The 22,384-nt window shown below is 40.2% G+C and overlaps 1 protein-coding gene across 1 annotated transcript in view; it reads left to right on the top strand.

Moving 5' to 3' along the window:
* Positions 1-21,356, top strand: part of pemt (phosphatidylethanolamine N-methyltransferase) — an 84,852-nt gene extending 63,496 nt beyond the window's left edge. Inside the window, exons 5-7 of the mRNA XM_031752511.2 lie at positions 2,167-2,278; positions 15,951-16,025; positions 19,511-21,356. Coding sequence (XP_031608371.1) covers positions 2,167-2,278; positions 15,951-16,025; positions 19,511-19,565 — 242 coding nt within the window. The 3' untranslated portion in view covers positions 19,566-21,356. The remainder of the gene's footprint in view (positions 1-2,166; positions 2,279-15,950; positions 16,026-19,510) is intronic.
* The last annotated feature ends 1,028 nt before the right edge of the window (positions 21,357-22,384 follow it).

Raw genomic sequence — 22,384 nt, 5'->3', positions numbered from 1 at the left:
ATGACATCAAGCTGTATGCCAAGAGTGAACGAGACATCGATTCACTGATACACACTACCAGGCTATACAGCAATGACATTGGAACAGTCCAGGATGAGACTGTATATATATATATATATATACATATATGTATATGTATATATATATATATATATATATATATATATATACATATATGTATATATATGTGTATATATCGGATCCTGCGCAGTATCTTAGGTGTTCCCAGGACTGCGCTCTTCTGGACAGAGATCTCCGATGTTGTTCCCGGGATCTGCTGGAGCCACTCGCCTAGCTTGGGAGTCACCGCACCTAGTGCTCCGATTACCACGGGGACCACCGTTACCTTCACCCTCCACATCCTCTCGAGCTCTTCTCTGAGCCCTTGGTATTTCTCCAGCTTCTCGTGTTCCTTCTTCCTGATATTGCTGTCATTCGGAACCGCTACATCGATCACTACAGCCGTCTTCTCCTGTTTGTCTACCACTATGTCCGGTTGGTTAGCCACCACCATTTTGTCCGTCTGCATCTGGAAGTCCCACAGAATCTTAGCTCGGTCATTCTCCATCACCCTTTGGGGCATCTCCCATTTTGACCTCGGGACTTCCAGGTTATACTCGGCACAGATGTTCCTGTACACTATGCCGGCCACTTGGTTATGGCGTTCCATGTATGCCTTGCCTGCTAGCATCTTGCACCCTGCTGTTATGTGCTGGATTGTCTCTGGGGCATCTTTACACAGCCTGCACCTGGGGTCTTGCCTGGTGTGATAGACCCCAGCCTCTATGGATCTTGTACTCAGAGCTTGTTCTTGTGCTGCCATGATTAGTGCCTCTGTGCTGTCTTTCAGTCCAGCTTTGTCCAGCCACTGGTAGGATTTCTGGATATCAGCCACCTCCTCTATCTGCCGGTGGTACATACCGTGCAGGGGCCTGTCCTTCCATGATGGTTCCTCGTCTCCCTCCTCTTTCTTGGGTTTCTGCTGCCTGAGGTATTCACTGAGCACTCGGTCAGTTGGGGCCATCTTCCCAATGTATTCTTGGATGTTCGTTGTCTCATCCTGGACTGTGGTGCTGACACTCACCAGTCCCCGGCCCCCTTCCTTCCGCTTAGCGTACAGCCTCAGGGTGCTGGGCTTGGGGTGAAACCCTCCATGCATGGTAAGGAGCTTTCTTGTCTTTATGTCAGTGGCTATATATATACATACGTATGTATATGTATATACATACATATATATATATATATATCATGCACATGGAGCTTTTTTGATTTATGTTATATGCAGCCGATGTGTGGTACTGACCTCATCTTTCTGCAGTGACAAAATTGTCAGGAGAGCCAGCTGGATTGATGGAGTCATCGACTCATGTTGCACCAGTAAATACAAAACAGTGGCGCCAACCAGAAAATGGTCCCATTTGCAGTAACCCATCTTTGTGAGGCCAGCTTTTAGGCACTAGTGTACAGAGAGGAAAAAAAACAAAATCACTAAGTGCCCATCAGTGGGTCTCATCTCTGACTAAGGCACTATGCTGCCATACACTTTGCCATTCCTGAGAGTGGGGTTGTCAGAAAAAGTCCCATTAGTAAAAGTTAAGGACATATTTCTGCTAAAACAGGTCACCAAAAGAGGTTGTCAGAGGTTCTAAAAAGTTTCTTTTGTAATATTTTGCTATGAATCAAAGTCCAAAGATTACACATGAAGTCATGCCCATAGAGTTGTATTATTGACACCATTAACAGCCAGGTGACGCACAGCACCCAGACACTACAGCATTAACAGAGCTGTGTCATGTTCCCAGCAGTGTATCCTCAGTCTGACTTTAGTGTTGCGTTGTTTTGTCAGGTACATGTTAAAAATCATCATAGACTTGATAAGCAGGTCCAAAATCTGTCTGGTAGGATTGTGAAAACAAGACATCAGTTGATGGCATAGCAGAAACCATGGTAACGCTGTGCAAGTCCAAAGGGCTTTGCTGACTGAATACATGTCTACTAGGGACTGGTTGATAAGATGATGTAGAACTGAAATTTGGACACTTTGGAAATGTTTTCTGCTTCTTGCTACTGGGATAGACTCCAGTTTCTTGAATCACTGAAAAAAAAAAAGAAACTGTCAGACTGAAGTTATGAAACACCGGTTTTGTCTTTTTATGTATTTTCCAGGTGACTACTTTGGAATTCTGATGGATGAGAAGGTAACAGGCTTTCCTTTCAACATCACAGAGAACCCAATGTACTGGGGCAGCACAGCTAACTACCTCGGCTTGGCACTCATGTAAGTGTGTGTGTGTGTGTTGGAGACTGTGTGCGACAGTAGAGGTCACTTTTATGGATGTGATTAGCACAAGACAGAGAAAGCAAGAGATTTGGCTTAATAAGTTAGCAATATGTTTGTTTCAAATATAACCAGAGGAGTTTGTAGCGTGTTAATAAATGAGCCCGCTGATGTACATCAAAAGTCGTTCTAAATAAAGCGAGAGCAGATAATAACCTGGAACCTAAGAGTTGTAAATGTTTCTAAAGTTGCAAACTGCTCTTTGTAAATAAGGTAAAAACTTTTACGTGTGCTTGTTTCTATGACAACTGTGACCAGGCTGCTGCTACGAGCTCAGCGTGTGCAGTTTCTAGGCAGGCACTCTCTTTTTGAAGACCCAGCTGCCAAAAAGCTATTAGCCTCCCATTCTTCCTCTCATGGAGCTATACGGACTCCATTCCGAGTGTTACCTCATCTTCAGTTCTGTTTCTGTTATGACAAATTTTAGCCCCATTTTCCATTTTCCCATTTTCTCTTTGCTTTGGATTTAATTTGCGCTCTATCCTCTATTCTCAGCTCTCATCTCACTCCCACCTCTTCTCTCTATATATCTCTCTCACTTGTGTTCATACAGTTGCTTTAACTCTATCTTTGATGCAACTTTATTATATATGCCGAAATATCGTAGCATTCTCTGCCTCAGCCTGCTCGGTTCTGTTCAGAATACCTCATATCACATTGCCTGTCGATGGTCAGCAGGAAGCTATCTATAGCAGTCATGTTCTTCAAGACTTCTCATCCAAAATAAGTCATGTTTGTTTTCATGTGAAGGGATCATTTGTAGTAATAAGCCCTAGAGAATTATCTGCTAACTTTGCAGTCTCTTGTGACCTAAAGTGCAAAAGTTTTAGATAGTTGATGAATATGTCAAAGTTGGTTGACCTCAGTTGACATGAGTAATAGCCAGCAAGCAATTTAATATTTAAGATATTTAAAATATTAAAGAACTACCTGTTATGAATTTTGTTATCATTTATGTTTAATATGTCAGTCTGTGTAATGAGAAATTATTTTTTGTATTGTCACTGCTGATGAGCAGCACACAACATTGGGGTTGAGGACAAACATCCTGTTTAAGGTCATGCCAAAGTGTCTCAATCCAATCCTTAAGTCAAGCATTTGTCTGAGTCACTACAAAAGGTTCATTTTCAACATTTCCAAGTGGCCTCGACACTCAAAAATGTGGTGGGTGCTGGTGTTTTTTGGTCATTGTCCTGCTGCATAAGCCAAGTGAGGTTGGGCTTCAGGGCATAAACTGATGGCCGGATATTCTTCTTTAGGATTTTCTGATAGAGCGTAGATTTCCTGGTTCCATAAATACAGCAAGTTGTCCTGGTTGTGAAGAATCAAAGTGGGCCCCGTTCATCACACTACGACCATGTGATTGTTGTTCCATTTTATGGAATGGTGTGTTCATTTCATAACAGATGTAACGGGACTCAAACCTTCCAAAAAGTTCAACTTTGGTCACATCAGTCCACAGAATATTTTCTTAAAGGTCTTGGGGATCATCAAGATGCTTTATGGCAAATGTGAAATTAGCCTTTGGGCAAAAATGGGATCCATGTAGAGTTCCAAGGAGAAAACCACTGCTGACGACAAGAACACAGTGTCTTTTTTTATTGTTGAATCATGAACATTGACAAGTAAGGCCTGTAGTTCTTTAGATGTTATTCAGGGTTGTTCTGTAATCTCCTGGATGAGTCGATAATCACTATTGGAGTTATTTTGGTCAGCCGGAATTCTAGGGAGGTAACAAGTGTTACAAGTTTTCTCCATTTGTAGCTAATGGCTCTCATTGGAGTTTAGCTTTGTAGCCCTTTCCAGACTGAAAATGTCAGTGACTTTATATCTCAGCTGTTTCTTTAGGTCATGATGTGACTGCTTTTTGAGGTTTTTAAACTACTTCACTTTGTTCTACTTTTCTGATTTCTTTTTTTTTTTAATTCACCTGGTCTGACAGTAATCAGGTTAATCATGATTTCACAACAGAGAGCAGTTTCTTTTTCATATAGAGCTAAGTATGTATCCACAACACAAAGCTAATTTTGGACAATCCCAAAACTAAGGTCTCCTATTATTTTAGAAATACAAACAACCGTTTATTTTCCATACTATTGACATCATTTTAAAGCTTGAAAACTTATTTATTTTTCTACATAATTTATTTTTATTTTTCTACATAAAAATGCATCAAGCATTTCGGTTGATGCCTTTTTGTAGATGCTGTGGCAGTTTTCCAATGCCTATGTCATATCCGCTCGCCGCCGCCGCAGGATCGCTTTACCGACAAATTTTCTTTCAACTTTGGGAACAGGCTGCAAAGTCCGGACAATAGGGTAGGTGGGTGATGAAGTTGCAACCAAAGTTTTGCAGAAGAGCGACAGTTTGATGCACAGTGTCATTGAGAATTCTTGCGCGCAGTGCGGAACTGTGTTTTGGGACCGAAACGGGGCATTGTTGGTTGACTTTCTGCCTGTTGGGACCACAATAAATGCTGACAGGCACTGTGAAACACTGGGAAAAACTCAGAAGGGCATTTCAGAACTGGAGAAGAGGAATGCTGAGCAAGGGCGTAAGCATTCTCCACAACACCGCACTTCCACACGTCTCCCGTCAATCTGTCGCTCTCCTGCAAAACTTTGGTTGAAACTTCATCACCCACCCACCCTATTGTCTGGACTTTGCAGCCTGTTCCCAAAGTTGAAAGAAAATTTGTCCGTAAAGCGACGGCGGCGAGCGGATATGACATAGGTATTGTAAAACTGCCACAGCGTCTACAAAAATGCATCAACTGAAATGGCGATTATGTAGAAAAATAAATAAGTCTTCAAGCTTTAAAATGATGTCAGTATTATGGAAAATAAATGGTTGTTTGTATTTCTAAAATGATAGGAGACCTTACTTTTGGGATTGCCCTCGTATTTTCCTTCAGGTTTATGACCATGACTATCTGCAATGATGATGCTGCTATGGAATGTTACAGTAACAGAAATTTGGTTTTCAAATGAAATGCAGTTGAATTTTTACATTTCTAATCATAGAGTTCAGCTTAATTTAGACATGCGTGATGACTGTATTTAGAACCTACAAGTCCACGCTACTTTCTTACTCCATTGCCAGCATTTGTATCTGTGTGGGCTGTGTTCACAACACATGTAATTACATTTATGCGGTTATGGCATGGGGTTTTTCCGAAACAGCTAAAGTGCAGCTACAGTGTATTTAGTAAAACAGTTACTAATGTTTATGAGTTTGAATAATTGGGGAGGGGGTTGGTGTCCTGATTGCCCTCATGACTTGGGAGAACAATTTTCAAAAGTTGTTACATTCTGATGGCATAGCGTTGGAGTTGCAGTCTGTATCATCATCATCTGTCACGACTTAGTCCACATTAGTTCACTGTACACAGAACACCAGCTGCTTAAAGAGCATCGAATATCAGATAGTACCCCTCCGTGACTCCCTCTTTTTCCTCACATTTTATAAGAACTAAGTAAATATCATTTGTTTTATTACAATTGTAAAATCCAACTGATTAAAAAGTGTGGTGAATGCTGCTCTTTAGCTGCATCATTGACCACAGTCATGTGTTATGCTTGTGGGATGAATTATTATTTCTTACTAAGAGAGAACAACAACACTGACTTTCAGAAGGTCACTTTCTGCTTCTGGCAAAAACACACAACTGTGGACTAGCCTTGTTGCTATACAGCTGTGGCTCCTACTTTGGTGTATATGTGGAGAGTGTCCCAGCAGAGGGAGTGTGTAATCATAAATCTCTGAAAAGCAGTGCAAAGCAGTTTCACTGCTCCTATGTTTGGTTTTTTGTTTTGTTTTCATTATATTTTTGATCCTTGGTTAGTATTTTTTAGTTTTGTCATATTAGTCTGGTATTTGTTGAATTGATTTCTTGTTTCATATTCTAGTATATTGGAAGTTTTAGTTCTTATGATATTGATTTTAATGGTTATTCTACCATTTAACTTTTTGTGATCTCTTGTGCTCTGGTTAATCCCTTACTATTTTTAGTAGTAGTGTGTCTGCCTGTGCCTGCTTGTGTTTTGTTGACACCTTGGTCCTCTTGACATTGTTAACCATGTCTGTGTCAGTCTGCTTTGGTTATTTCTTGTTTTACTTAGAAAATCTGATGTATTTTGTGCCCTGATAGTTTTGCTTCCTCTCTTTGTCTTTCTCAGATTCTCTATATTGTTTTCACCTGTTGTTAAGTACTTTCACATGTGCTGCCCACCTTTTTGTCATCCCCCAATAAGCCCTCAAATATATATCCCCTATATGGACAAAAATACCAGGTCACTAACAGACTAGACCTACAGGAGCTGCTAGTCTATGGAAACCAACATCATGAAGCTCCCACCCCACAGTGTTTGTGCTGAAGGTAATACCAACAAAGGTCTGAGTCTGGAGAGCATTAGCAACTTTTGCACTTTCTGCCTCAGCACTGTGTGACCCCAATCTGTAGTTTTACTTTGTGGCTGAGTTGATGATGATTATTAAATAATTATTCACTGATCGCTTGAGAGTGTTTACTGGAGATTGCTGCCTGTCGCCAGTGAAATTGGTTACAAAAAGGTATATGGAGTCGCACCAAAAACCTTCTCGTGATTGGTTTGCTTGCTAGCAGATCACCGTGATTGCACATAGTTTCTTTGAAAAACACTGGCTTGTCTGCAAATACTTGCCAGCTTTTGATTAAGTAGTTTTGAAATTGTGAAGACTGTGACACAAATCAGAAACAGAGACTGTTTGTCTTTAAAGTAAATGTAACACTTTTTGAAATAAGTTTGCTTCAGTAGTGAAGCACAAGTTTTACTTGGAAAGCAAATGGTTTCCATTTCCATTTTCTGCTCCGTGGTTGGTTAGTGAGTTCTTGTAAACTTTTCGGCAACTTCCATGTAGACTACAGGTAACTGTGGCAATCTGTTAGCAACCACAGCGATCAGGACACTGTCAGTTTGCACTTTCTTTGTGACCAGTTTCATTCCAGGACAGCCTGCAACCTCCTGCAGTTTGGACAATAGAAATTTTTCCAACCAGTTGTTAGCTACCACTGTGTGTCATTTCAATCATAGTCCATGCCATTCAGAATAAGAGGGAGTTGTTTTTTTGTTTTTTAAATATGAGACATACACTGAGCATTGAAGCATTGGTGAAGAATATAAAAATGAGGCTTAGAAAGAAAGAACGGAATCTATTGGCAATAACTTATGAATCATCCAATGTTTGGCAAAAAGAAAGATCAATAAACGTGAACAGAGAGTGCAGGTGGTTCAACAAATGGCTCGATCAGACATACAGACTTTTATCTAAAAATTAGGGTGCTGAGCAGCATTCAACAAGTGGGGCACTCAGTACAGAAGACTGTCCAGCATAAATCAATACAATGGAACAGCCTAGATCTATGCTTGTATTCCTCAGACTACTCAAATAGTGTTGGAAAGGGTAATTGCAGCTGATTTATCAAGTTACAATATGAAGATAAAGAAAGGGAGATAAAATACGCAGATGGCTGATGGTTTTATCTTTCTATCTCAGTGATAATGTACATTGCATCCAGACAGTATTTACAGCACTTCACATATTCCACATTTTGTCATGTTAAAGCCTTATTCCACAATGGATTACATTTATTTTCATCTAAGAATTCTGCACACTCCATGAAGTGAAATATTTTTGATTGAAATTCTTGCAAAATTATTCAAAATAAAAACAAAACTAGAACACATTAATAAGTATTGACAGAATTGAACAATAGTTTTTTGAAGCACCTTTGGCAGCAATTACAGTCTCTATGAGTATGATGCTTGGTGCACCCTTTTCTGGGTAGTTTCTCTCATTTTTCTTTGAACTGCTTTAAGCTCCATCAGATTAGATGGGGAACATTTGTGTGCAGCCATTTTTAGATTCCTCACAAGATATTTAATTGGGTTTCAGAGTGGAAACCGCAGAGTGGTCCCAAATCCACTCCTTTGTTATCTTGGCTGTGTGCTTAGGGTTTGAGGTTCAGAGTACTCTGGTCCAGGTTGTCATCAAGGATGTCTCTGGACATTGCTGAATTCCTCTTTCCTGCAGCCGTGACTAGTCTCCCAGTTTGTACTGCCTAAAAACAGCCCCACAGCATGATACTTCCACCACCATGCTTCACTGTAGGAATAGGTGACGAGTGGTGTCTGGTTTCCTCCAGACATGCCATTTGGCATTCAGGCCAAAGATGTTTGTTTCATCACAGCAAAGAATCTCGGAGTCCTTTAGGTACCTTCTGGCAAAATCCAGGTGAGCTTCCATGTGCCTTTTACTGAGGAATAGCTTCCATTTGGCCACTTTGCCATTGTCTGACCAGTAGAGTGCTGCAGAAATGGTCGTCCCTTTGAAAGGTTGTCCTCTCTCCACAGAGCAATGCTAGAGCTTTGTCAGAGTGACCATCAGGTTCTTGGTCACCTCCCTGCCTGTGGCTCCTGATCACTCAGATCGGCTGAGCAGCCAGCTTTGAGAAAAGTTCTGATGATTCCAAACTTCTTCCGCCTACAGATGATGGAGGCCACTCTGCCCATTGGGGAACCTTCAGTGCTGTAGTTTTCTATACCCTTACCCACATCTGTGCCTCGATATAATTTCCCAGGGGTCTGCAGTCAATTCCTTGGATTTGATGGCTTGGTTTGCACTCTGACATGCTCTGTCAGCTATGGCACCTTATATAGACAAGTCTGAGCATTTTCAAATCATGTCCAATTAACTGAATTTGCCACAGACGGACTCACATGCACATCAAGCACTTGAGCTCAGTTTTGAGTGTCATGTTATAAAGGCTGTCAGTGGCTATCTACTTGTTATATTGTTGGTTTTTATTTTTGATAAATTTGTAAGAAAACCAATGCTAGCTTTTTTCACTTTGGTGATGGGGTGTTGGGCATAGAATTTAAGGTGAAAAATGAATTGAATCCATTTTGGAATAAGGCTGTAACATAACAAAATGTGGAATAAATGAAGCATTGTGAATACTGTCCAGAAGCACTGTATTATATTTCTAAAGGTATTGTTGATCCACTAAAAGCCATTTCCACATAATATAAAATTCTTGAAGAATTTATGATGTGAAGTGACACTTTTGTCACTTTCATTTGCTTTAATAAATCTTTCATCTACATATGCGTCATATCTACTTCAAAGAAATGACCTGATAAAGACTTATCAGAGATGGTACTCATGCAAGTGCAATATCCCATTAAGAAGGCTTCTCTTTCTTATTATGTAGAGAGGAGACTGTGCCAAATAAACATTTCTGTTGTCTCCCACCTCCACATGAGCTGTCAATCATAGGACACAATTTTTAAAGTGCTGTTCAATTAAAATGGTGATATTGTGTGACTGTCTGACTCACTAGATTTTTGCTCAGGCTGTAACCTCTGTGAATCTTTCCTTTAAACCCACATGTCAGTGTTTTACGTATAAATTGCACAATGTCGTCATCAACCGGCTATACCTGAGACTGAGAATGTTTTCTGTTCTCCTCATTTCTTCAAAGGTTATTCCAATTACTGCCTGGGTGTATTTTACAGAGTTCCAGCCCAACATGGTACATGATTTTGATGTCCTCCGGTGATCTGTAATAAGGCTAGGAAGTATATAAGTGGATGGTCAATGCTAAGCTTTCTTTAAATGGCTATTTTAGGTCAGATTATAGTATAAATTGGACCCAGAGAGACACACAGACTCTGACATTCACTTTTTTCTCCTCATCTCGAAATTTTTGCTCAGATATCTAAAGTGTATTTTTAATTCTATGAGTTGCTCAAATACGCTGTAAATTGTTAAAACTCATGTTTACCATTATGGTTAATTATATCTTTTTTTGTTGTTTTTTTTGGTTCATTTGTTTGTTTGTTTTCAGAGACCTGATTTGGCTGAGAGGTTATAATGCTAAGATACCAGTTAAGCTGATTTAGCTTAGTTTCCCGAGTCCATCCACAGACTGGAGTTTGGAACTGTAGCCTCTGGTTTATAGATTAAACTGGTAATTATGTGACAGTAGGCTTTAGGTAATTTTACAGAGTGACAAGAAAGTAATGTAACGAGTAGATTTACTTTCTCCAAAGAGTAATTAAGTAAGTAATTAGTAATATGTAATACATTACCCAATAATGGTGACCACACTTGAATGCAGAGATTTTAGCATGTTTGCTAACTGGAGTGTTCATGTGCATACAAGCACGATGCCACAGACATCCCAGCAGTCTGCCTTCATCAGGATGAAATAGGATAAAATGTTAATATTTGAAATCTTGATTTACAGCCAGATAGCAAAACAATGCTAATTAGCAAATATTATCATGCTACATACTTAAGCTAAGGTAGCAATGTGCTGAAAGTAAACATGATGCAATCAAAAGTAATATTTTTATCCCAAAGTATTCACCTGTTCTTCAAAGGTCACCACCACAACAAACTGCTCTCATACATGAGTTGTGACATGATGGAGATACTGTAGAGTACTGGATCCCATTTCAGATTTCTATTTAGAGGAGTTCAACCCAAGGTTTTTTGACAGTCATCACTGGCTTTGTAAGTTTCTCATGTTTGTATGGGACCACCAAATATCACCACGTCAAAAAAAAAATTTCAGTCATATAACTGATAGTTGGCACATTCTTTTTCTGTTGTTTAACAGTGGTCAGCAAAAAAAATCAAGGTATGAAATGTTCTCTTGATATAATTTGACTATGAAGGAGCTTCACAAAGCTGCTAACCTGAATGGAATATAGTTTATTTGTTATAGTAACCCATATTTCAAAGATAAAATCAGCCTTTGTTGACTTGACATCTTGACGTCGATTGCAGCCACATCACCCAGTGACTAGCTAAGTAGCCAGTTCCTAGATCAATACTCATTAACCCATATTTTTCCCAGGCTGAGGTCTATCCAGGAACAATGTCTGCCAATGAAAATCAATGAGAGCCAGAGAGATGAGTCTGTGACCTAAATATTCCTGCAGACTAAAGGTTTCATGTTCAGTGTGCAAACTGCATAATACACGTAGTCTGTCAGTTACATCTTATTCATGTTACAATTTTTATGGCACTAATACTTCTTCCTCAACTGTGAGTTGAGGAGCAAGTTGTTGTTTTTTTACATTTAAATTTATTCTTCTTTTAAAAGAAACACTAACTTTTAGGACTTCACAGTGTTGTCCAAATTTATGCCAAAGAAAGATTAGCACATCTGCAGCCTGCTTCATACACAGAGCACATATGGAATCGCTCACACAGACGGTGCACATTCATATTCATAAACAATACTTCCAATGAGATTTAGCTAACAGCATGTCGAGCGAGACTTGCAGATGGACTGAATATAAAATGGTGCGATTATTCAAATATAGCATTCATTTATTGAGACATTTAACTCACAGCAAACTGACAACTGTTGTCTCACTGAATCATATGCTTCAGAGATCACCATTGTTTCATATAAATCATCTAACAGTCTGTCTCAGAATAGGAAGCCAGACAGCTAAAAGGTCATGCCATGAACTATTAATAAGAAATATCCTGCTTCTTTTTCTAGAGCAGTTTCAATAAAAAAAATGGGATGAATATAACACTGTGTCATACCAATAAATGGCGATGATGTTCCAGTGTGGCATGAGGAGTTTTCGGGGGGGTTTTGTTTGTAATTATGACAGTTTGTTATATGGGTCAGTGTTAAATAGAAATTTACACAAGGTCTACTGACTCACCGTGTCAGATTGGTCTGTCGCAATCAGTGGGCCTCACAGAAGCCAGTGTCGTGCGTCAAATTTGAAGCTGGGGAAAGATGTGAATCGAATGCAATCCCAGTTATTACTAAACTGACACAGAAATTTAAAGTCACGGGAGAGCTGCTGTTGCTCCCATCTTCTTGCCATAAGCATGCAACATAAACCTTACTGGGTTACTACTATTAATGACTAACATACAACACAAGTAATGTGGCTATGCCCCACAACCATATTTATGACTTAAATTTGTATTTTCAACTCCTGCTTGTTTCGGGTTTTGGCAAGGACTAAAATGTGAGAGCTAGAAAACTGGATCGAAGAGTCTGTTTGTGCTGCCAGCCTAACTAAACAATTTTGCTGCCTTCATCTTTTTGTGATAAACATGTTTTCTGACGGTGTTGGCCTCTTTCAGCAGTCTTATCACTTCACAAAGTGCTTCTCCAGTCCCAGTATTAATTGGGGTTTGCTATTAGACGACACTTTGATATGCAGGCTGGAGATGCTGGGAATCACTGGCTGACTTAATGATTAGTGAATAACCGACTCTACCTACACTTATATTTTGGTGAAAGGCAAAACAGCCTTTTTTTTTGAAAAATGTAAATTATTTTTGCTGTATGTTTGATGTATGATTACTCTCTTTGTTTCCTGATTGCCAAGACTTGGAATCAATTTAATAGCAACAGAAATTACATATTCTGATTGAACAGGGTTAGAATTGGGGTTAAGGTTATATTTGTCCCCACTGACAGCCAAGACTCCACTCAGCAACTCACTAGTGAAACATGTGCATTTCCCAACTAGTTGGTGAGTGGTTGCTGGAGGTTGCTGCCAGTCACTGTGAAACTGATTACTAAAACCTCAGTCAAGTAGGCCTAGAGACTGCTTAGTGACCCTAGCACCCTGAGGGAAAAGTGTGTCTTCTGTGGACTCTTCTGAGGTTGCTGGAAGTGTCACGAGTGTAAAGTTGGTTACAGAGATTTTAATGGTCCTGCATCAAAACCATCCCTGCCGATAGCTAGCAGTTTTCAGCATTTGTCAGTAGTTTGCATGAAAGATGCCAACTTGTCTTCAACACCCGCTCACCAAGTGGTGGGGGAATTGTAAAAAGTGCAACACATTCAAGAAACCTTTCACCTTCAAAGTAAAAGTTGCGCGTTTAAAAATGTTGGCTACAGAAGTAAGGCACAACCTTTACTCAAAAATCATTTTACATAAACATTCTTCATTTTCTGTTTGGGTTGCACTTTTTCAAGTTTCACTACAGCTCAGAGAGCAAGCGTTGAGTGTTTGCAGACAAGTTGGCATCTTCCATGCAAACTATGGGCGACCAAACTAATCTTTTAGCAACCAAAGCAATCACAGGGAGCTTTTTGGTGTGTACCTTCCCACCAATCTCACCTATTGACTGCCAGCAACCACTGAACAACCAGTTCGGAAATACACATTTTACCTTAGTAACCGGAGATTGCCAGAGGTCAACAACCGGTCTAGGTCTGTGTGACTGAGACTCTAAACTTCAGATGCTCAGGGTGTTAACTTGTAATCCAAGTTACCCAAATCTCCAGAAAAAAAAGGTGGGTACAGAGAGGTCCCACGTCATAATTTGGACAAGTTGAAGGATTTGCTGTGCATGTCTTTTGGTCTGATACCAAAGACACAAACCTATTCAGATATCTTGTCAACTTCATGTCTCCATGTGTTCAGTTAAATGTCTAATGGTATGAATGCAGGGATGGGAATCTCATTCTGTTGTTCATTCTACCTGTTAATGAAACTCTGTCCATAAACCAGTTGATCCCAGGTCAGAGTTCCTCACCACGTAAAACACATTCACAGTGTGTCTCAAACTGGTATGTGTAAAACAGTAATGTCCCCCCATAGATAACTTGTATAAGTGTTATTACCTGCAAAATGTAAAAAGCATAATTTATCACTGCATCCAGCTTACAATACTGAGATTAAAAAGGTGGCAGGTTACTGAGTACTGAATGGCTGTATGATTTAAAATGAGTTAAAGTTCAAATGTGGCATATTGAAGCTGAAGGACAAATTTCCTCTTCCTTCATTTTGAGTTTTTTAGATAGAGCTACAGAGCCAGTGCAGTGTCCTTTGTCATGGTCTTGCATTTGTAAAAGTCTGGAAAAGCACTGAATTTATTACTGCCCATTTAACTGGGTCAGCGTGGATAGTTTCATAAGCCTGTTCAGCTAGTAAAGTTCAGCCCCCCCGTGTCCTGCTCTGATTGATTCTGATTAACCTTTTTTTCTTTATCCTAATGGCAAACAAGTCTTTGAATGGTAAGCTTCAATAGACGGTGTGGCAAAAATGTAAATCGATTGTGTGAAGTGTCAAATTCAAAGAACAAAAATGCTCTGCAACACACACTAACAGTGAATATAATGGCAGCGCTCTAGCTTGTCACTAGCTTTTTGTTATTCAGATTGCTGCGCCTCATGAAAGGTGTTTTAGGTCAGCACTCAGGTTTTTGCTTAAATATGCCCGCTGCTTTTCCTCCTCTTATGCAAGACTGCGTGTGCTCCTGTGAAAAAGCACACTTTAACATACAACGAATGTGTGTCACTGTGCCACTTCCTGATCAGATATATGTAGGTCAGTGTGTCGAGTGAGTGTAAGATTGCTGTTTCTGATGCCCACTAACACATGGCTTGTGAGTAAGGCGTAGCTCCTCAGACACATACAGGTGCTTTCTGACTTATTAGCGTAAAAAAGACTAATAGAAGGTAGAATGCTACAATAAAAAGTAAAATACATGTCACTCATTCATTTAAGTTGTCTTTATTTTAATTCTAACACTCTTGTTTTCCACCTCTATAAATAGGATACGATGGTTGGCGTTTTTCCATCTCCACAGTGTAATTGTATAGCTGGATGAAAAGAACAGTTGAATGTTTCTCAGCTGTCAGGAACCTGAATAAACACTTGGCGTACAGCGTTACACTGAGCTGCTCATCGCCATGCTGTAGCTGTTGGCACTGTGTGAAAACAGTGCTAATTGAGAAACAGATGAAAAAGCATTCACATCTTTTTTGTGGGAAATGTTTATTTGGTGAAATCAGTCGCATATGCCTAGAGAGCAGTCTGCTACCCCAGTGTTTTCCTGGTGATCAAAAATATGTATTCCACAACCAGTTTGCAAGTGGTGGCAGATTGCTGCTGTCACTGTAATTTGCATGGATTAATCCATGGGCCTTTAGTAACTGATTTCACAGTGTCTGCCAACAACCTACCACTTACCATCCAGTTGTGGAATACATGTTTCTCTAGCAATCAGTGGTTTCCAGATAGTCCCCAACCAGTGCCTAGACCTGTGTGGCTGTTTCTTTTTTTTCTTTCTTTTTTTTTACGCATAAGGGTAGCACGGTGGTTAGCACTGTTGCCTCACAGCAAGAAGGTCCTGAGTTTCCACTTCCACCATCAGGCCAGGGCCATGCATGGAGTTTGCATGTTCTCCCCGTGTTTGCATGGGTTCTCTCCTGGTACTCCTGCTTCCCACAGTCCAAAGACATGCAGTTAGTGGGGATAGGTTAATTGGTAACTCAAAATTGCCCATGGTTGTGTGTCTCTGTATGTTGGTCCTACAACAGACTGGCAGCCTGTCCAGGTTGTACCCTGCCTCTCGCCCTAAGACAGCTGGGATAGGCTCCTGCTTCGCACCACGACCCTGACAAGGATAAGCGGAAGAGAATGAATGTTGTTTGGGTTTTGTTTGTTTTTTTATATAACGAATGACATTACATTACATATAATGGATACTTTGCTGAGAAATGGTCTAGTGTATATAGCGTATGTAACTAGACCCTTCTAACTAAGTCATTTTCCCCCTCTGTCTCCAGTGGTGCCAGTCCTGTCGGTCTAATTCTTACTGCCATAGTGGCCGTGGCATACAAGGTGGCAATAAGCTTTGAAGGGTAAGTCTTTCTACATCTCTCATTTGTCATTAAATCACATTTGTTGTTAAAACCATTTGTATATGGGTTTAGTTGCGGGAACATGTGACAACTGAAATTAACCTTGAATAATAACTGTAGGTTACAGCCCCCAGAAATGCTCGCTACAAATGAAGTCTTATAAAATCAAAAAAACCAGCAAGAGTCAAAGAGATCCGAGAGCCCTAACATTTAGTAACATCTAAAAAACACAGAACAGTAATTCACTGACCATACAAAAGAAATAAGAGAAATAAAGATGTGCAAATACACTGACTTGATTCATCAGTTATAAAACAAAAACCAAAACTGCAGCTGTAGTGGCTAGAAGGTGGAGGAGGGAAGAAAACAACTTCCTGCTCCCTGTTTTATTGGTTTCCAGCTCATTAAACCAAACTAGAGACACCTGGAGGAAAAAAGCAGAGACTTATGAGTCATGGGCCTTAGACTCTAATATGCAGATAACCAGAAGGAGGAGAGGACATGTATCAAAAAACCTTTCTGGTTAAAAAATGAAGGCTGAATGATAATGTGAAAAATATGCAAATAAACTTAAGTATTGTTTCAGCACAGACTTATTCAGCAGTCAACCTGCATCTGCTGAGTCACACAGATTATAAAACAGGATCCTGAAGGTCTGGTATTATTACTCATGACACGTGTCACATCAGCAGCTTTTAGAAAAGACTGAAAATTACATTTGTAATTAAAAACAAGAATCAGCAACTTATGGGATACAGGGAATAACAGCAACATAACTGGAAAGCCTCCACTTACAAAAAATACAATCAAGTTCTGAGGATTTAGATGGTAACAGTGTTACTTTTACTGGCATCAGAAATTCTGGAATATCAGAATATTGCATGTAGCTGTTCAACCCATACAGTTAAATCCACACAGAAGTATTAATGACAGAGTTCCTGTTCTTTAACAGTATACTATACAATGTGTCAATAGTTATATAAATAAATAATATTAATATATTATTGAAATATTAATATATTCCTGGGATTAAATATGCAGTTAAACTTACTTACATTAAACAGAAAGGGGATTTTTCACTGGCCGGCCCAGTTAATGTATGTATGTGGCCCATGGTGTGAAAAGAGTTTGACATCCCTGCTCTATCTCACCAATCCAATAAAACTTTTTTCCTTCACTGCTTCTCGTAGACAATTTCTTCTACAGCACAACTCATCCAGCGATTGCAAGAAGTGATTCTGCCATCTTTGTCTGGCTGAGCGTTTCTGAGTAGCCTCAATAGACCAAATAAATCTCCACCCAAGTAAAATGAAAGTCTAAAAAGAGATTTTTAACCCTGGCCGAGTCAGAGGCATGCTTTTCCGAAAGTGTCAGGCATTAAACACAAGCTGTGCATGAGCGCACAGATTTACATCTGGCAGCACTGATCTATCGTTGTCTCACGTAGCTTGAACCTGTGAATTGAAGGATAGGCAGGTGCCAGATTTGACCACACACTGCGACTGGGATTCATATGCTATATTTGTGTTTCGCTGCTGGAATAGATTCAGGATGATCTCATTTGTTTAAACTATACGTGGAGAGCAGGGTGTCTGCTTGGATTCTACCTCACACGGTGACTGGAATTGGTAAAAGTGGCGGTGGGATTGATGCGGGAGCCATGCAGGGAATGGAAACTGGTGTCAAGTGAGTTCAGAGAGCGTCTTGGATTTGTTTTAGCTCGTAATCGCCATCTTCATGATACAAATAGTGTGGCGGTGAAAGCTCACACCAGGATGAAACGGCACTGTTTCATCTATTCTTAGGCACAGTTTATTATATTACTATGACTCCACCCAGGCAAGAGCTGAGATGGACTTTCCTGAAAAGCGAGAGACTGATGACTGGCCATAGTGGTAGATCCACAGACTGGGTGCTCTGAAAGTCAGCACGGTAACAGAAAAACATACCTAGCAGTGTGAAGCGTCTAATAATGATGCTGTGACATCCAGTAAAATAGCCTGTAATTGTATAGCGCTTTACTTAGTCCCTAAGGACCCCAAAGCACTTTACATATTCAGTCATCCACCCATTCACACACTGGTTATGGCAAGCTACATTGTAGCCACAGCCACCCTGGGGCACACTGGCGCCACCGGGCCCTCTGACCACCACCAGTAGGCAACGGGTTAAGTGTCTTGCCCAAGGACACAACGGCCGAGACTGTCGGACCCGGGGCTCGAACCGGCAACCTTCCGATTACAAGACGAACTGCCAACTCTTGAGCCACGATCGCCCACGATCATACTGCAGGAGCTCTGTAGAGTACTCCTAAACAGCTGTGTTGTGCATTTACTTTTTGTACTTTTACCATACTTTAGTTCCTTATTTCCTCACTTTAATGATATACTCAGTAGTCACCATGTTAGACACACAGTTTAACTACTCATTAACTAATATCTCAGCCAATCAAATGACAGCATGGTTCCAAATGCGTCCCGAGGTTCATAATGGGGATGAAATGTGATTTCAATGGTGCTGACTCTGCCATGGTTGTTGGTGCTAGTAGATTAGCACAAACCGCTGATCTGCTGGGGTTTTCCCACACAACCATCAAGTAGGGTTTACAGAGAATGGTGTAGCCCAGAAAAAGCCCAGTGAGCAGTAGTTCTCTGGGCGAAAAATGACCTGTTGATACCAGAGGTCAGAGGAGAATGGCCAGACTGCTTTGCATATGCTCAAATAACCACTTGTTACTAGCAAGGGATGCAGAAGGACATCTCTGAATGGACAGCGTGTTGAGCCATGAAGGAGATGGGCTATAGGAGCATGTTGGGTGACACTTCTGTTAGCTCAGAGCAGGAAAGTAAGCCTACATTGCATGACTTCACCAAAGGGCCAGGGTTTAGGGTAAACTATATGTAAGCATGGATCCATCCTGCCTTGTATAAACAGTTGGTGCATTGGGAGATTTGCATCATTGATGTGCAGTTGACAAATCTGGAGCAGCTGTGTGTTTCTGTGTGATGCTGCAGTCCTTGTAAGAGCTATACAATGAGGAATGAAGGTAAAAGAGGTTTAACCCAGTACTAGCAAGGTGTGCCTAATTAATGGGATGGATATGATTCCTTTTGCCAATAAACTTGCTTGCAACTATACACCGAGACCAAGAGGCAGTGTCCCAATATGTTACATCATGTTATAAAATTTTCAGCATACACAAATTCTTTAACCCTGTCCACTGATTCTGATTCTTGTGTTAGCCATGAGTACCACAGAAATGCTTCAAACTCTGTTTTGCTCTTGGACTCCAAAGTTTTGATCTGCATCCATCTGCAGCAGAGTGTTGGAGCACGTGGAGAGACGAGGGCATCTTGCTGTCATTCACTCATATACTCAAGCTCCCTCACGGTTCAACACACAGGCGCGCTCCTGGCACGGAGTGGTACAGCCTTCCAGGCTCTGATTTATTGTCCCATTACATGTTTGTTTTTCTGTATTTGCAGACCATTCACCGAACAGATCTATCGAGAGAGGAGTCTGCGCCACAAACGTGAATAATTTCCCCCGGACACGTCCTGTTTCGGGATCAGCTGAGGATTCCCTCCGGTGTGAACAGACTGAGAGCCTTGGTCATTATTTGACCTCCTCCATGGATACGAAGGAAACACCCCACTGCTGATCCGTCTGTTTTTCTGTTAGTTCAAAGTGATTTTGTGAAAGGGGAATCTACATGCAGGATTTTTTCTAATCCTGTCACATGACTGTGACATACTTTAGATGTGCTAAAAAAGGAACCAGTCCTTTTGAGATCGAGAATCGAAATGTCGATTCAAACGCTGGTTTAGTATCAGATTGATAATTTGCTTCTATCCCCAAAGTTCAGTGTGTAACCCACTTAATCGTGTTAAATAATTAGTTTTTTTGTAAATTAAAAATATACCTCAAACATGCACTGTGAAACATGTCTGAACCTTTTTGTGTTGACTGTCATGTTTGTTTAATTTAGGACCTATAGCACATTTAAACAATAGAAGCTGACTGGAAGTGCTTCAGAGACTGAAAATACATGAAAAGCTGAAAGGTGTCTTTTGTTGCGTTATTGTGGAAAGTAAAAATCACAGTGATTTTAATGGTCATTAAAATGTGTTCAGAATTTGCAAAATGATGATGATTCATCTCATAAGCCATGACACACTGCTCCTCCCGACATAAGCCGCCTTTATAAGTTAAAGGTATCGGTATCAGCAATACCGGCTCTGTATTTACTTGGTATCAGATCAATACCAAACCTTGCAGTATTGCAAAGCACTGCTAGAGGGCAAATCTGCTTGACCTATCAACATGTTTGACACTCAGCTGTATCATATTTATCTGTATATCAATTAAAGATCAGCAGCAAAAAACAGGAAGCCATAATATTCTTCAAGGCAGGTGGAGCACAGAAATCTTTTCACAGATAAGATGTTACAGATGTTACAGATGCATAGTGCCGGACAAACCTGCTGCAGCCGCTTTGTGCAACATGCATAACTGCCTGATAAAGAATTCAATGTTTTTTATAATCTACATCTATCAAAACAGCAAACAGAGGGGGCAGTACTGCAGGGATATCAGAGGGCTTTGCTCAGTTGAGATGTGCTAGTGAATTATGCAGGTGAGTCAGAATGTATAATTCAAATGCATTTGAAATGACTGGAGAAATTCATGAATAACCTTTTTAATTATATCTGTATTTAAGATCTCCAACTGTATATTATTATTAAAAGTCCCAGTGACCCTGTTGTTTTTTATAACTCTCCAGTTGTATCGTCCTACAGAGTCCTACAGTGTGTCTGTGCGCTTTTCCAGCTGAATTACTGAATTTTACCTACAGGAAGTGTACTGTTCTAGATATTACATGATGTAAATTGCTTATTTTTAAGTTTTAGCCAAGACTGAAACCACAGTGTAACAAGGTCCCAGTTTAATCTGAGTTCACTCAAAAGCCAACATGATAACTACCTTGTTTTAAAAATAAAATATTCCTGAATCAGCTACTGCGACGAACATTTTCAATGTCTGTTAAAGTAAAACAGAAATTTTAAGGCCACTGATCCGTACTTTATAGTAAAAATATACATGTATATGTATTTGCTGTGGCTTCACACACTGTGTGACGGTTTCAGTGTTAAGATGCGTGGTATTGTATCTACTGTATTATGTTAATCATTTCAAATTTCAGAGGAGCTGTTTCACTGCTGGCTTTACAGTGCAACTATGCAAATCATTCCAAAGTGAACAATGCTCAATGCCTGCTACTTTATGCTAATGAGGTGTTTTATGTAATAAAAGAATGAGTCAGGGTGCAAAGCACTGGTCTCCTTGTGTTTCAAGAAATACAGACTACTAATGGAAGCACTTAAGGCAAGACTTTGCATGTCTATCTCCAAAAGGGCAGATGAGAATGGGGGACTATGTATGAAAATGCCTTAAAATGTTTAGCTCCTAAACAATGCAATGATTTTGTTAAACCCCAAGAATTAGATTGGCTAAAGATTATTGGATTTAAAATTCACTGTGCTGGTATTCAGCTGCAAACTACAGGGAAAAGTGTCCAATCCAAGTCTGCTTTCACTGCTCAGATCTTGTACATTGAACATCCAGTGATGTGGTGCTGTGGTTAGCACTGTCACTTTACAGTGGGTTCAAATCTGACTAGCTGGGGCACTTCTGTATGGAGTTGGCATGTTCTCCCCATGTACATGCATGTAACTGCTAATGAGTTATCCCTGTGACAGGCTGGCATCCATTCCTGGGTGTACTCCACCTCTCAGACTATGACAGTTGGTATAGTCTCCAGCCACACAGAAAACCTGAATTGAATAAGCAGAAGAATTTGAAAGGCTGGAAGTTTCTGCACTTACTGAGTTTTGGACTCTGTGCTATTCCAAAACATGCGTGACCTAAAGCTCTAGACAGACAGACACCCTGACTACTTTTAAGATTAGGCTTCAAACTTTACTTTCTGACAAAGCATATAGTTGGGGTTTGATCAGGTTACCCTGAAACACTCATTTTGACCGTAGACAAAAAAAATGTGAATTTTTAAAAACGTGAAAACCCACTAATGAGCACGTTTGGAAGGAAAAGCCAAACAGACTGGTGATAATGTAGGTACAATACACTCAATTTCACTTCTATTCACTTAAGCTGAAATCCATGCTACAAATAAATTTGGAAACCTATTAATTTAAGTGTTGAACAAATTTAGCATCTTTCCTTTTCTTTATTTCTTACATCAGGACGGTGACATCATTTTGCAGTCAGTAGCGTGGAGTGCAGCTTTGTTGGACAGCGGCCTAATGTGACTGTACTGAAGGAAGAGAGAAATATCGTGG

This window comes from Oreochromis aureus, linkage group 8 (genome assembly GCF_013358895.1).
Source record: "Oreochromis aureus strain Israel breed Guangdong linkage group 8, ZZ_aureus, whole genome shotgun sequence".
In the NCBI taxonomy this organism is placed as follows: domain Eukaryota; kingdom Metazoa; phylum Chordata; class Actinopteri; order Cichliformes; family Cichlidae; genus Oreochromis; species Oreochromis aureus.
This window is presented reverse-complemented; position numbering and strand designations above follow the sequence as displayed.